The 16624-nt window shown below is 34.3% G+C and overlaps 3 protein-coding genes across 3 annotated transcripts in view; 1 reads left to right on the top strand and 2 right to left on the bottom strand.

Moving 5' to 3' along the window:
• Window positions 1-3035, bottom strand: part of LOC109044567 (Kinesin-like protein at 61F) — a 30839-nt gene extending 27804 nt beyond the window's left edge. Inside the window, exons 1-3 of the mRNA XM_019062370.2 lie at window positions 2762-3035; window positions 1447-1594; window positions 398-550 (exon numbers count right to left, since the gene is read on the bottom strand). Coding sequence (XP_018917915.2) covers window positions 398-550; window positions 1447-1594; window positions 2762-2823 — 363 coding nt within the window. The 5' untranslated portion in view covers window positions 2824-3035. The remainder of the gene's footprint in view (window positions 1-397; window positions 551-1446; window positions 1595-2761) is intronic.
• Window positions 3036-3184: 149 nt separating this feature from the next.
• Window positions 3185-10368, top strand: LOC109044527 (DNA-directed RNA polymerase III subunit RPC6). Its single transcript, XM_019062302.2, has 4 exons — window positions 3185-3369; window positions 4467-4867; window positions 5502-5672; window positions 6522-10368. The coding sequence occupies exons 2-4, from the start codon at window positions 4489-4491 to the stop codon at window positions 6974-6976; spliced, it is 1005 nt and encodes a 334-aa protein (XP_018917847.2). The 5' UTR covers window positions 3185-3369; window positions 4467-4488; the 3' UTR covers window positions 6977-10368.
• A 101-nt stretch (window positions 10369-10469) lies between these two features.
• Window positions 10470-16624, bottom strand: part of LOC109044526 (LON peptidase N-terminal domain and RING finger protein 3) — a 207861-nt gene continuing 201706 nt past the window's right edge. The window contains exons 10-11 of the mRNA XM_019062301.2: window positions 16136-16332; window positions 10470-15271 (exon numbers count right to left, since the gene is read on the bottom strand). Of these exons, the coding sequence (XP_018917846.2) occupies window positions 15086-15271; window positions 16136-16332 (383 nt within the window). The 3' untranslated portion in view covers window positions 10470-15085. The remainder of the gene's footprint in view (window positions 15272-16135; window positions 16333-16624) is intronic.

The following is a 16624-nucleotide window of genomic DNA, read 5'->3' as shown; positions in this document are numbered from 1 at the left end:
AATTTCATGAAATATTTCACTGAAATTTCCAATCTTTCGATTCTTTCGTAAGTTTTATGCCACCCTGCATAAGTCCCCTTCGTCTCTCCCCAGGAGGAACAACCTTACATCTTTCCTGGCTGCCTTTTTCCATTCATGCTGTTAACAAGTCCGTAACAGACTGGCTGTTTAGTTAGGACATTGAATATGACATAATTTTCAACTTCAATGAGCTGATGCTCTCTTTTCATATGGACTTGCTCCCCTCAAGAAATTCCTACTGACCTCCTCCAGAAAACCCTTCTGAGAGGTTATTGTTGATTTTCTCATCGTTTTTGTTGGTTGTTCTTATTCGTGGTGTCTTACACTGATATTAATTAAAATATGTAAAGTAAATAAGTTATAACATAACCCTTACATCTTCCCATGAGACATTAATGTCATTTGATTTTTCTCCCTCCATTGTGAAAGTCTTTCCGGTACCAGTTTGCCCATAAGCAAACACTGTGCAGTTATAACCAGCCAGGACTTCTTCGATGAGGGGGTAGACAACGCGTTTGTACACATCCACCTGTGAGAATAATTGAAAAACACACAATGTATTATTTTACAAATAGTAGGTAAATGCAGAATTATCGCCAGTGCTGTGAGTGTCAAAAAGTTGATTATGAGTTATTCACATTTTTATTTCTGTATATTCCTGAAATTTGTTCCTGACACGAGGAAAAATTGATCAAAAAAACCAAAGCTAATCTATTTCTACTTGAAAGTGTTGTACAAACAACATGAAGAGAAATTAATCGTTAGACTAGGAGAACTTAAACACAAGTTTACTATATTAAGAACTTTGAATTCATTCAACACTTTTTTAATGGTTGACTGATCAGAATCATTTTCTTGTGACTTCCAAGATTATTCTTCTTTATTTAAAGAATGAACCTGGAGAATTTTCTTTTTTTCTTCATAAAATAAGATTGAACATGTCATTTTAAAACACTATTATTGAGATGCAGGATGTTGAGGTTTACATCATACTTGCTCCATCAAAATACATCCCTGTAAATTACAGAAACAATAAGTTGTGGGCAGTGGATTCAATATGATAGGGCAGGATTGCCACCAAATCTATAAAATAAGATTCCCTGAAAATGTTCCTCCTACCGGTCGACCGGAAAACCTGACGACCAAAAAGAAGAGGAAAAGAAAAAAAAGGTCATCACTTTTTGTGGTAGCACTGTGTCAGCACCTGTAGGATTGTGGAAAGCAGGGAACATTATTGGGCCCCTGCAATACAAACATAATATTTTTGAAGTGTCTGCAAAGATTACAAAGAATATAGTAACAAATTGTCACTGCCTTGTTCAAGGAAAAATTATAGTAGCTTACAAGTATTCTGAAAGAAGTTTGGTAGAATTTGGGAGGGAGCTGAAAAAATAATTTTTTTCTGAAATGATAAATTGCATTCACCTGTTTCGAATCGGGGCCAAAGGCCTTGTCAAAAATGAAATTCCTTGCTGTCCTCTCGATGGGTTTTTCTTTGACAGATACTTCACGGCCATTGTTTACATTTACAACTGAATACGACTTTGAATTTTTTTCTGACTGGTTCAGGGGTCTAAACAGAATAAAAGGCAATTAAAATATTTCACAGAATTCACAATAAATACTGAAACATCAGCAATGAGTCACGAAGTGCTGCGCACTGATAATTCCGAAAACCAATTCAAATTGAAGATTGACGACAAACTTAAAAGGAAATGATAATTTTTTCATCTTACCTCTTTCTCACTTTTCCACATTTCAATCACATGTTACAATTAAATGTGCCTCATATACTTTTCTACATACTTAAGGCCAGTTGACAATCTCAGTTAAGCCAGGCTCAGTAGCTCGTTGAGTCTTGGCAAAATAAGTTTTCGTAGTTTTAGATTGGATTGAAAGATCCACCATCTTGATTCTTGCTTGAACGCTCAATGCTTAACTGAAAAGACGTGACCTTCTATCACACACTACAAGTGCAAAAACTTATTTGGCAAAGACTTGCTTCCTAACTGACAAGGTGGAAGGTCACAGGTTAGTTACCACAAAGCTCAACTAAACTACAGAACCAGCTAAGTTGGCAGTTATTTATTTTCCGTTTGCAAGCAACTGCGTTGTTGTTGTCCGATGGCAATCAAGGATTGATTACACACACCGCCATTGAGTGCAAGTACATAAATGTGTCTACTACAGGCGACAGTCACCAGTAAACTACTAACTTTTCTGACATGAGTACTAACTGAATGATCAGATAACTTGCGCTGTACATTGTTGACTTTAACAACGCGCCTGAGACGGTTCATTACAAGCTCCACGTGAGGGCTCTTTCTTCATCTGGACTAGACAGTACTGCAGTGTTTTTAAATCCTGATTCTCAAATGTAGTTCAGGAGAAAGCTGAGCATCTCTTCCAAAGTGGTCATCAATTGAGTTTCGCACTCAAATATCGTTCCATTGAATCCACCTAGGTCCATGGATTAAAAAAAGCTGTGCAGGGGTACTTTTCTCTCATTAGTTGCTGGAGCCCATTTCAGATAACTTTACCTCTTTTGCTGAATGTGCAGGACAGGGAATTTCCTATTCCGCGCATGCAGTGAAAAAGGTAAAGTTATCTGAAACGGGCTGACGTGTCCAGTCTCGGAGGCATGCATGAGTGAAGTGAAAACATGAGTTTGAAAACTGTTGTTGGCCTTCATCCTGGTAAAAACTGATTGATGAATTTAGTAATGACATAACTAGCTTACCGTACTCTGACGAACACTTGAATGGGTTTTTCACTTTGATTGGCACCACGAGATTTACTCATTTTGACTGAGGGCAAGCAAATGGTTCTGAGATTAGTCTATAGTCAATTTGGTTGTAATAAGCAAAGCTAAATTGCTACTCAAAGCAAAACTACGCGATGATGAACTAGAGTTAGAGATATAACTTTTCTAATATCGATAAAAGAGTCAAAATAACTAAAATCGAGAAGATGGAGCGTTCGGTTCGAGGAAACTGAAAATCAGAAAATCTGTGTTTTCAAATTCCAAGTGAAGTTCGTTACTTTCAGTGACGTCCACGTCAGATTGTTATCAACAAATGAAATAATACCTGCAAGTTGACGTAAAAATTCATAAACGAGTATCAACATATGGCAACACTGCTAAGTGCTACACACGGGAGACATGAGGGGGAAACAACAACAACAACTCTTGAAGATTGACATTGATAATCAAAATAAACAAAAGAAAATTATTGTGAAGTTCGAAGGTTTTGTCTCGATTTATTTCTATTTTCCCTCTGGAGATCCAAAATGAAAGTTCATTTCTGCAGTGCATTCATTTGTCCGTAAGATTCACTCACAATTCAGGTATGTCATTGTACGGAAGCTTCTCAATAATGCAGAAATAACTGCTCAGTCGATGTCGATCTATTTTCTTTAATTTCAGCTCTTAAGAAGGTTTCTAAACTATCGTATACCCAACATTTTAGTTTCGATGTAATCACCAGCATCATCAAGCGCTGCTACCAGCCCGTTTAGATAACTTGTCCTTATTTGCTGCACGCGTGGAATATAGATGATGATTCCCTATTCAGCGCGAACAGCAAAGAAGGACAAAATATCGATAAGGGGCTGTAATCATCTCCTATATTGAAACGAAATAATCAAACAATTTTAAAAATCAAAATGACAGTAAAAGCATACAGAGCGCCGTATCGTTAACGGAGTCTTAGGCTTCTCAGGAAGCACTGCGCTTACCAGTATGATAAGCAGTATTTATATAAACTTGGTACAATGTACTAAGTCATGAATCCCATGCAGCTAATTGTTGGTAGCTTAATCAAGATGTTACTGCTACTTGTCACTGATCTGTCATTGAATCAAACTTAGGGCACTGTTCAGAGAATGGCCCGTCAGCCAACTTGTAGTCTCATAGGTAATTAAGGGCATTGGCAGGTGGTTGACCATAAACTGAAAGAACCCTTGTGAGTCAACGTTGATTCTCATGATGTAATAATCCATCATTTTTCACATGAAGGATTGCTTCAGTAATGTGTAGAAATTGCTCGCAAATAAGTCCTACTTTAAACAACAGCCCGATCTCTGATCTTGAGAGGTGGGGTTTGGTTTGTAAAGTTATCCCAGTAACATTGTGATTAAGTGAAATACAAAACATTTAAGTCTCCTTTAAAAGATAGTCTGTTGGATCATATTCCCTGTTGCATGGTGGCTGTTCGTCTTTGTGATTAAAACCGATTTTTCTTTTCCTCTGTACTTCAGTGCATAATATTTAAACAATTTAAGTAATGGCCACTATCTTTAATTTTTCTTTAAACTATACCATGGTATTTTTAAACTACCATGACAGCTTGAACCAATTCAGAACGTATATCAATTTTTGAGCCAAATACATTCATAATCTTTGCACAAAACGTCATCTTCAATTTCTCTGTTTATCTTTTCAGGACTGTGTGCAATCTGATCATAATGAGTAAACGCAAAGCATCTGTCTCAACTGAAGAGCTTGCTCGCCAAGAGAATGTCTCTACAGATAAGCGTGAAAAGCAAAGTACGGAGCCCAAAGTTACACTAACAGAAAACGAGGAAAGAGTCCTCAGGCTGGTTCAGAAAGGAGGTTCAAAAGGAATCTCAGACAATGACATCACAAAAACATACCCAGGCCTTTCTCCACAAGATCATGTCTTGATAATCAATAAACTGGTAGCGAGTGGGCAAGTTGACATTTTCAAGCACAAAGGAAATCTCATGTACAAAATAAAGGACAACTCACAAACAAGTCAATTAAAAGGAGCCAACATTGAAGAGAAAACTGTTTTTACCATCATAAAAGAAGCTGGTAACAAAGGTTGGTTGTTGCATCGATAATACGTTCATTGTTGACAAGAAGAAAACAGGAAGAATATTAAGAAAAAAACCATAAAATGACGTAGCTCCTTTTGCAACATTGCAGACTTCCTGTCATACTTTATTTTTTCATTTGAAAACTAGTAAACTTTATTTCTTGGAAACTTTTTTGATTTTTCTTCTCTATTAGCAGAATATTCCTTAAAAATTTCAAGCTGTGTAGTTGACTTTTTTCTCTACAACAAAATAAAATAGGAGCAGATATTTTGAAACACCTCAATGGAGATACGTTGTTATGTACTTCAGCCATCAATATTGACATAACACTGACAAGACTAAATAATTTGTTATTTTTTATTCAAAGAGCGTTCATTGTTTGAAATTTTTAGAAAAATTCTCAAATTTTCACCCGTAGGTCTCTGACAAAATCTAGGCAATTGAACTTCATCAATCTCATCACCGATGGGTTTGAAGACTCGATCAGATTAAATCATAACTTACTTAACCTTTACCAACTAACTTAAACTTTTTTATGTTAGGAGTCTATTTTATTTTTCCTTCTACCAAGCCACAACTAATAAATAAAAAAAAAATCACTTACATATCAATTATATTATTTCGAATTTTTTCTTCAGGTATTTGGATTCGAGACATCAGAATCAAGTCCAACTTGATTCTAACACAACTGAACAAAATCCTGAAATCGTTGGAAGGAAAAAAGATGATCAAGGCCGTAAATTCTGTATCAGCAAGCAAGAAAAAGGTTTATATGGTCTACGACTTGGAGCCTGACGGCTCGATCACAGGTAATGCTGGAAAGAGTTTTACTTCTCTTTTTATATAGTAACCTTCCTGGAAAAATTTAACCATTCTCTTGAAACAAAAGACCTTCCTTGTGAAAGGAATATTTTGACCATCACACTAAGTTGGTTCCAAGTGGCTGCATCTTTTTTTAAGAACTTGGTAATTTTAGATTATTCTCCATGTAAATCCATCAAGCTCACTGCTGAAGTTGATGGTAAACTACTTAGTAGACGGATTGTAAAAATTATTTCAAAACAAAAAATTGTTTCAATAATTGCTTTGCTGGTGACGATTTTTAGGAATAATGGGTAGAAGGTAAGGAATTTTCACCAGATTGTAATATAGTTAGCCTTAAGTAAATTTACCTGAAAAAGCCAAAAAGCTCCTTAAAAAGTCCAAAATATCATTTCCAAGGGGAGGAAAAGCTATTCAAAAGCTGACTGTCAAGTTGACATACCAAGGCATTGTCTTAATATGAGTTCAGTCAATCTATAAAAGCCATTTCCCCTGTGTGGCCACGTCATCAGCACCCGCCAAAATATCATTCCGTAAGGGTCCCATTTTCGGCATTTTTTTGCTATTCAGAGTTTGAAAAAATCTGAAAAATTCCCAGAAACTTAGTTCACTACATTTTCTCAAAAATAAATTAAAAAAATAGTGGGTGCCACTGACCCTTTTGAGGAACTGTTGGAGCACTGGAGTGCTAACTATGATGCTAAGTAAATATTATTACAGTGAGATGCATAGCGCTTCCCTCAAGTCCTGAACTCTTGATACGTCTATAAATTTTTTCTTTTGAATTAAAAATGTAGATGAAGGTTCCGTAATTTTACCCTGCGTTTGTTTTTTAGGTGGCGCGTGGTATTGTGATCAAGATTTTGAATCAGAATTTGTCGATGTCCTGAATCAGCAATGTTATCGGTATCTACGAATGAAGCGAGAACAGATTGGAGACAAGCTACTCACCTATGGGCCGGTAGAAGCGCAGAACATGGCATCCGCCACAGTTAAGGATGTTTTGAATTTCATAACTGAATTAGGCATCAGTAAGATCAACCTCTCAGAAGAAGATATCAAAACAATCCTAGAAACGCTTTATTATGATGGGAAAATAGAGAAGGATCTCTTACCAAATGGAAGTTACAGCTACCGTGCTGTTGAATTATTGATCTCAGCTCCAGGATTTGTGAAAATGCCATGCGGAATTTGTCCAGTGATTAGAAAGTGCAGTAATACCGAGGGTCTCATCAGACCAAAGAATTGTTCATATCTAACATCGTGGTTAGATAAGAATGTGGACTTTTGAGGTCAATTGAAAAAAGCTTTGAAAAGCCTTTAAGAATTTTAATGAACCATACGTAAATGTATGGTTGCCAGAACTAGTCCAACAAAGAGCAATACCAGCTTCAAGCGCATGGGAAGGATTTGTCTCATCCTGAGTCTCGATTCCAAGAAAATTCATAAACAAAACCAGTTTGTGCATAATCCGAACAAAATTCCAGGAGAATCTCACCAAATTTTCTTAACTGCTATGTGTAATGCATTCACAATATCAGTTGTAGTCCTATAAAAATATTTCCACTAGGCAGTGACATATTTTTTCAATTGAGGTTCTAATGGCCTTTAGAATATCTATCCGATAGCATTGCAAGATGTGATGGCTACCTAATAATTTTGCTGCTCTCTCAGCCAATAGAAAGGTGCGTGGCTCCCCTTTCAACGGATGCAATTCTAGCGATGTCCAAAATGTTCTGTTCTATGATTTGAACGTAGTTAATTTTTGATTCTCTTCTTGAAGTTGTAAACTAAGTTGGGATTTACTTAGAAGCAAAGTGGGCACTAGCACAATATGGCTGTGGACTAGTCGTACGCAGCAGGAATTCAAGTCGCCACATATTCTTTTGGGGAGATCCCATTTTTCTACGCGCAAGTTTTCCTTGTGAGAGGAGAAATGAAAGGTTTTTATGGATGAAATGTATTAACAGCTGGTAACCTGTGTCTCCATTATCAGGGTGTTTCTCTACGAAAGTTATGATGAGAATGATCATTATGCAAGGTTGTCAGGTTACTCAAGGAAATGTGCCTTTTTTAAATGAGTTTAAATGGGGGGAAAGTGCTGATTTAACTCAGCACTATCTGGCATGAATGAATGCCATTCTGCCAGCAACATTCATATTTTCAGATAGCATGATAGTTGAATGAATGCATTTGTTAAAAATGGAAGCCTTTTCAAACCATTTAGTCTTAATTCAGTGTAAATGAAACGTATCAAGACGCATGACCTAGACTTGTTTCAAAATTATGTTGTACGTACCATGCAGGTACTTCAGCCGGGTAATCTACCTATTTTATACCCGTATTATATTTCACACTTATTGGGTGCTTCTTGGAGTCTTGAATCCGTAGCACCCAATTGATCACATTATTTTCTTAATCATGTGACATCCTATAATATTTCTTCATCTTCACTTTTAATCTGATCTCATACTAGGAAAATTTGTTATCTTTAATTTAAATCATGTTTGAGGTAGTTTGTTACCTCACTTAAGTCTGTCCACGTTTTTTTATAATTATTTTGGTGGCCAAAGTGCGAAACCCCATATTCCCATCGCGATGTTTCGACATTTCCGCTCTTATTTTATCTATTTGAGAATAAAAAAAGCCAACTTTACAGCTTGAAATTTTTACAGAATATTCTACCAACGAAGAAAAAAAATCTAGGGAGTTTTTAAAAAATTACGTCGGCTAGTTTTCCAAAGGAAAAATAATATATGACAGCAAGTTTGCAACGTCACAAATGGAGATAAGTGGTTTCGTACTTCGGCCATTGATCTGCTTTCCTGTCTTTCTTAGTAATTGACAATATTGAAGAATATCTGAGGTGAAGGAGGTTAATGACAGTCTTTAAAAAATTGAGGTATGTATCACTCATTTTGTGTTAACGTCGTGGGTATTTTGTGTGAAAAAAAGTGAATTCTGAGCTCAGTTCTTCATTTCGAGTCTGTGGTCGAAATTCATTTAAGTCACAAGCTTTCTCGTGATATTTCATTGTTTTTCATATCTCTCTGGTAATTAAAAGATTCTCGTGGACCTCCTTTGTTCAAATTTATCCTTCTTTTCTTAATTTGATTAACATACTGTATTTTCAATGAGCTCGAACAAGTCCGCAGCTCTCCTTACCATTCATTTAACAAATAAGATCGTCATGGAATTGGTACATTAACCACCTTTTTCAGTTTTTCCTTCCATCATGCTAGAATTTTAGCCTCATTTGGTACAATTTTGATTGTGCCCTTTTAGTCTTGTTTTAGTAAGTGTTAACTCATTTAAACTCACAACCTTTTTTGGAAAAGTGTCTAGTGTTGCACACTAAGTTACGGTTTCAAACAAAAAAGGAACTTGGTATTTTTCTCCCTCCTCTTTTCAAATTTAAACAAAAAACTATACTATGTGGTTCCTTATTCTTTTTTAGCATCGAATTACAATCCTTTTGTGCTCCCGGTTTAGCAGTTGGAACGAAACAAATGTGACCCAAATCTGTTTTAAAAGCTAGTTGCACACCCAAAGGGAAATTGTACCTGATAAAGAAGATCAGTAATGATTTGTTTTCCAATGTAATAACAATGGTTTTTTATTTTGTTGCGGTCAAGGAAAGGGTTTCAACTTTTTTCTTTGAATAAGATTGTGTCGAAAATGATGAATGTAAATACAGGTCAACATTTTAAAGACGAGAAAATTTCAGTAAATAATGTATTTTTTTTTTTTTTTTAATGGAAATAGTTGTATTGTTAGTGATGAATCCAGACAAGCGCCCAAAAAATGCGCATAGAGCTGGCTCTCATCCCCAGAAGATGAAAAAAATGTGCTTCATGTTTTTAATTTCTGACGACTATTTGTAAGAAAAACACAATGGTCCTATCAATTTTTATCAGCTTTTATCGATTCTATTTATTTTTTACACGCCTGATACCGCAATGGCTGCACGATCAGGACCTATGCCTCAGTTGAAAGAATATAAAGACGAAAAAGTAATAATTCTGTAAAAATATTAATCAATTTATTACTTAATTTTTCATTTTTGATCTTGTAGTTGTGTTGTGAGAAACCTCATTTAAAATATGTTGAAGACCTACGGTGTTGGTAATGAAAACTTTAAGATAATTAAAGCACAGTGAACAAACTAAAACTTTAGAATTCAACTGGCTTATAAGAGAGAGAGTGGATCTGCTGAGATAAGCACGCCAAGATGTTCCTGCCTATGCATTTTTATTTTAACCACACTGAGTCGCCAACGGTATTCTAAAACCAAGATTTCGGGGCATTTGGCATGTGTATACCAAGATATCATTTGCAGTTTTTGTACGTTGATTCAACTTCTTGCTCTCAAAAATAATCTGGAATTCTGGTATAGGTAGTGAGATATATTGTTAATTAAGTTTGCAATTTTAAGATTTTACAACTTAGTGTACACATGTAGAATTCCAGTAAACCAAATTAACACAAATTCAATTTACTTTTTTGTTGGACCAGTAAAAATGTAGGGGAGTAACTCGTGAAAAAAAAGCATCACTGCATTATCCATTTACTTTATTGTACAAAATTAAATGGTGCACCATGCTGTCTAAACTTATCAAAGTTAGGAATTTCACCGGCTTTTAACTTTGTATCAGCTTGTGAATAAAACTTCATTTGAATTTTTTCATAGAATTTGTCAATGTGAAATGTCAGGGAATTTTGACCACTTTGGTCAAGGAAAATGTGAAAAAGTCAGGGAATCCCCCAAGAAAAAAGTCATATAATAGGGTTTCATTCTTTAATACTTTTGAAAATGCTTTGAGCAAAATTTATTTATACACAACCATCAGGTCTTTAAACTAATATCTAATTACAGCACTTTTAATAAATAACAATTTTTTTTACGAAATTTGATAATCTAACAAAAGAAATAATTGCTTTACGATAACAATGCTCAAGCACCTAGTTCAAGTTTTGAGGTACAGCGTCTATTTATTTTGAAAAGTCTGCCATTATTGAAGAATCCAAAAGTTTACTTATCCTTGAGCGAAAACACTAAAACTTGCAGATGTGTATAATTTATGAATAAATAATTCATTTGAAATGATAAATTATAGAGGTCAGTATTCAGTACCTCAAAAGTTGAAAAAGGTGCTTGAATTTTCAATTCACAAACAATTTGACAACTAGACTAAATTACTCTACTTAAAAAATAATCTGCAGTTTTTAACACTTGCGAGAACTCATGTGCTTGTGAAGATTGAATCTGCACAATGAACCACCAGACAAGGTATGTGTTTCATCTTTAAAATTTCACTTAGAACACTAGTCGCGCAACAAAAAGTACTGCAAGTATATCCAAACCAAGAATTAATATGTTCATTTAGACATCCAATAATTGAACTGAAGCGCTGAGATTGAGGTTGTCATATTTTCAAAGCACAGAGCCTGTCACAATAACTTTTAACGATTAAACTTGTGCGGTTTAACTCAAGTAGATTGTTGTACATTCTATGTGTGGGAAGTTTGAGTTCATGCATTAAATAACATTACCTTTTTTGGTTAAGAGTTAATATCAGTAATTTTTGTTGCGGGAATTGAGTTTTAAGTGAAATTTTGATGAGGAAACGTGTATCAAAATTCTTCAATTTGCATCTTGTCTATTGGTCTAATGATAAAAATGATCTTTTTTCAAATTTTTTCTGCTCACCATGATAGTTTCCCATTTTCCCATGAGAAAAACTACAAATTACTGTCATAAAAAGAGTAAATCAGTGAAGATCCAGAGGCAAAATTTGCTCCTCTTCTGGAGAAAATCTGCTCAGTCCAGTTTAAAACTAGCGCAAAAACCGGATAAAAATAAAGGACGTGCGTTCAGTATCCCTTTCTAAGTTAAAATTTAGTAATTTTATTTATTATTTATAAAAATAACTATTCCTATATTGAGAAAGGTAACCTAAAAAATGAATGCCATGTTAAGAAATGTAAAACCTTGGTAGGTAGTTGGTTTTTTACCGATCAGAGGAATAAATAATTTGAAATGTGTGACGGAGGATATTAGAGATGCATTGCATGATCCTCAAGACTTACGATTAGTCTTTATAAATTAAAAGTTAACAACACCTTTGTGAAATTACTTTCTTAAAAGCAAATGTTGCCTCTGGATAGAAAATTACAAATATTTTTATACCCCGTAAGATGCATAAATTAAATCTGAGTAACTCTGTTAAACAAGACAGGTGAAACATTTTTAGCCTTATTTTACAATAGAAAATAAGGCAAAGAGACTAACGTGTGATAGAGGAAACAAATTTCAGCTAATATTTAGAATAATTAGTAGACTAAAGATAATATGATCATAAAGTATTAGTTATCTAGGTTGAAAATTCGCCAGTAATGCAACAGAGAAAGACTTACTTAACACTCAGAGCAAACTGACACATAAATAAAAACAGGCAAAAAGGAGGAAAAATTCGATCGTTCATTTTATTTCATAGCTCCTACTTGTCATTATGAAGTAACATACGCCTACTGTAAGTGTTATTTAATCGGATTTTATTGTTTGAGGTCTCAATTATTAAATTTTTTAGGAAAAAACTGGTGACATCGTATGAAATTTTTTTTTCTTTTTTAAAAAAGAAATTTGTTAGGGCAAAAAAGCCTCCTATTTTGGCAATTTTACAAGTTAGGCTATTCTGCTGTGCTGAGGAAAAATGCTCTATGAGCCTTTAACATTGCCAAATTTTTTCTAATCAAATAAAAATCTTCAGGGTAACATGCAAATATTTTTCTCTAAATTTTTCAGAGAATTTCAGACGCACTTCAATCAACAATTTCTGAAAATTTCAAGGAGAAATATTCATAAATTTCCTCAAAAATGAATGTTTCATACGAAAAATTTAGCAACATCAACTCATACGGCATTTTTCTTAGTATGACAGTATTGGACTGACAAATAAAAGGCAGCAGTTAACGATATGTTCCCCTGTTGACATCTTTTTTCAAAAAAAATTTTCGAGACCAGAATCATGGTTAACAAAAATAAGTACAATAACCGTAAACTGAAATGTAAAAGAGAACAGAGATAATGTTGAAAACAGAGATCATTTTGATGGTAGGCTTTATATTATCAATGTTATTTTCATTACAATGTCTCCGAGGCACTTGCCTTACCGATTACCATGAAAATTTATTTTAATATTGAGATAATGTGAGACTCAAGTAAAAACACAATTTTTCCTGTAGATACTCATGAAAAAGTCAAATATTTCTTTGAATGTATTTCAAAAACAAGATGTTGCAGAAAACTTTAGTTAAACAGTTTGAATGCACAAAGGAGGTTCATACAAAGGAAGGGGAAAATCCAAAAATAAGTTACTCAAGGGAATCTTTGAGTGGAGTAATAACACTGATAAAAAAATAAGTTTTTTTTAAAAAAATTTCTAGAAAGCAGATTGAGAGTAGGTACAAAAATAAAATCATTATAAAAATTAAATGAATTTAAAGGTTAAAAATATTACAGCTTGCACAAAAGTTGTTTCCTTCAAAAATAAATAAAGTTTTTTTTTGTGGTTTTTCCTACAGTTTTTAATTTTTTTTTAAAACTTTTTTGGATTTGTTTACTTCTACCAAAGCATTCCTAAGAGACTTAATTCTCTCAGCTGAAGTTCTAGCAATAAGGCAAGTGTTCAAGGACCACAAGAGACACTTTGTACAAGACATAACTCTAGAAAAGACAGTGTAAACGAAAAGTAAGACTGACTTTTTTGTTTTGTTGTGAGACTATAGAACCGCATCGGGAACCTATCACTCCAGCTGCAAAGGCAGTGGTAGAGGTCCTGCAAAAATTGCACAAAATCTTGCAACGTGAGGAGATCTGTTGCATCACAGCTTATAATACTATAATTCAACTGTGTTACTTAACCGAGAAATCCAAAAGCTCTTTGGCTGGCTCTCCTTTCAGAAATGACTAGCATTAATCGAAAAAAATGGCCAAAGTTTTCAGAGACAACACCAACAACCAGGATAATCTTTTAAATTAAAACACATTTCACAAAATAATCATTTGTTGAATGCTGCTGGTCTCGATTTGCGCCTGTTTCAAATTAATTAAATATTCCTGAGCATTTCGCAAACATATCGATGAGAGACATGTTTCTACTGTTAGTTTTCCAATTAAAAATTATCTGAGAGAAGGAGTCTATACAATGATAAATGGGATTAACATAAAGAAATAATGTATCATGAAACATTTCCAAAACTTGTTCAAAATTATTCTTAAAAGTTCCTTTAATACTAACAGCGAGATAAGGACGCACACTCTCAGTTACCCAGAAGAAAATATTGTAAGAAACGGTCTCTCTTAAATTTTGATTTCTTCCTTTCTTGATATACATCCTCTGCTTAACTTAACAGTTAGTAGAGTTTCTCTTTCTCTAAAAAATGCTTATATTGGAGTCGAGAAACAGGTTTCACTCAAAAACAATTTCAAGAATTTAAAAAAGCTGCAGGTGTTGCCATTTTTATACAAGGTTAATCACCTACTTAAAACCACTGAAAAATTGACAACTCTGTACCTGGCATCAATCCAGTTTCCTCTAACAAAACCTGAGTATCACTAAAACATTTGAAATGTAAAATGCCCTATCACGCAACAGAGTACAAACCCATTCAATCACAGACACTAACCAAAAACAATCAAATGTTGAAAACATTGCTTCATCATGGTCGCAATGTACCTTAAAAAAAATAAATTAATAAATAGATACATTCATATTGTTAATTTTTTATTCTATTTTATTTTGTTACTTTTGGTAGACTAAACAAATCTACTGTTTCTTTCAAAACATTTTGTGAGATAATATTTGGGGGAAAATTTCAAAATTTCAATATCCGTCGATTATAAAATTGGTGAAACAAAAGAGAAAGTACCTTGCAGCATTATAATTAGGTGCATGACAAAAAAAAAAACAAGGTATCACACAAATTAGTGCTACATGATGGAATATGATGAAGCAATGAATGAACATTTTGACACAGCTTGTGGTAATCTAGCAATCACACACGAAGACTTACTTAACAAATTGAACAGAACAACCACAAAAAAAATTTTCTTAAAAAAAAGAAAAAGAAAATAAGGTCCAGTTATAAGCAACAGATCCTGGGTACTTCAAAGACAAGCTTGAACTTTTCAAATATTTTGAAACTTTTTTTATATTCATATAATCATTAGAGGGAGCTTCTTTTGAAAAATTTTATTTTAGCAGAAATGTAACACTTATCAGTATTTTTGATTGCTTCGAATGCATATTAAAAGGGTGACTGTTGTGTTCAATTTGTTTCGCATCTTTATCTAAAATTTAAATACAATTAAAAATGTCTTGAAGGAAAACAATAAAAATCACAATGGAGATACTTCACAGACTTCTGAAACAGGCAAAGGATATGAGGAGCTGACAGACGCTGATATGACAGACGCTTGCTCATTGGTTTGCGCAACTACCAAAGAATTCCTTTCTATCAATTCGAGTGTCTTGTAAATGGCAAGTAGCCTCTTAACGATACATGTCGTGGCAAGAATACCAACCTGGAAAAGCAAACAAAGTCATTAGTTTAATTTTCTTGATGAAAAATAGTACCAACTTGAAACTTTAACAAATCATACCACACTGACCTTGAAACTACAAAAATGTTTACCTCCATCACATACAGAGTTTCGAAATCTTTGCTCCAATTTATTCTTTAAATGGAGAATCAACTCAGATCAGTGTTTGAAATTTTCACAAAATAATCTTCACACAGAGAAAAAAAACCGCTGACGTTTTCCAGGAATAGTCGTGAGCAGTTTTGCATGTAGTAAAAAAGAATAACAGTCGTAAAGTTTGAAAGTATGCCTAATATAGTATGACAAGAAGTCTGCAACGTTACAAACCAAGTTATGCATTAATATGGACCAGTGAATGGGACTCGTTTGTCCTAACGTCCGTTAATTAGTTTAGCACCAGGCAATACTTCTGATGAGACGGCAATTCTGCAAAAATAGCCAAGTCCAGTTGAAAATATCCCTAGCGATGATCCTCTGGGTTGAACATGTCCCCTCGTTTTCTCACCACCCTACAGCATTCTGTTCTTTTCAAGGCATGCAGTCGGTGTTATAGAACATACTTTTCAAATTGGAATTTATTTTAATGTTTAGCCAAGGTAAAGAGTCATGTGTAACGGAAAATCCTTTGTCAAAGCTGATACGTAGCAAATATGGATGCAAAATTCACTACACTTGCAGAAAAAATTGCGAAGGCTAGGAATAAGTAAGAAAGTCAAAGATGAAAAAACCTTATAATCTAGTCTCGCAAAAAAAATATTTACGGTTTGCCTTGAGGTCAGGGTTAATATTCTCTATAAAGCTAGATATATATTCTGGACATGAGAGACTTTTTGAAAATAAAATTACCTGCAGACGTTGGTCAAGGGGGAGAATGGCCAACAACCACCAAACCCAGGCAGGTCCATCAGGGAGTGATCCCCAATTCTCTTCCAAGTCTGGAATTGGTCCAAAGGTGCGTAAAATTTCCGATTGCAATTCAGGAGACATATTCTTCAGCCACTGTTCGCCTTTTAATCTTGTTTTGTCGAGTAGTTTTCTTACCTCTGCAAGAAAGAAAAAAAATACATGAGCCCTAGGAGTAACATCAGATTTGTAGAAAAAGTTGGCAGCATCAGTGAGAGGATATCTAAATCCTCGAGATATTTATAAATATAAAACGCTGAGTTGCGATTTTTACTCTCCAAAATTTGGTGCTCTCAAGATGATTGAAATATGCGCTGAAAGTTAAATTGCGCAACAACACATTGAAGAACCCAGAAAATTACAAAAAAGGAGAAAAGTCTGTCGATTTATATTTAGAAGCCATTCTGGGAGAGTTTAAAGTCAGAAACAGGA

Source organism: Bemisia tabaci, chromosome 10 (assembly GCF_918797505.1).
Source record: "Bemisia tabaci chromosome 10, PGI_BMITA_v3".
Taxonomy (NCBI): domain Eukaryota; kingdom Metazoa; phylum Arthropoda; class Insecta; order Hemiptera; family Aleyrodidae; genus Bemisia; species Bemisia tabaci.
Note: the sequence above shows the minus strand (reverse complement) of the source record. Positions and strands in the feature narration are given on the sequence as shown.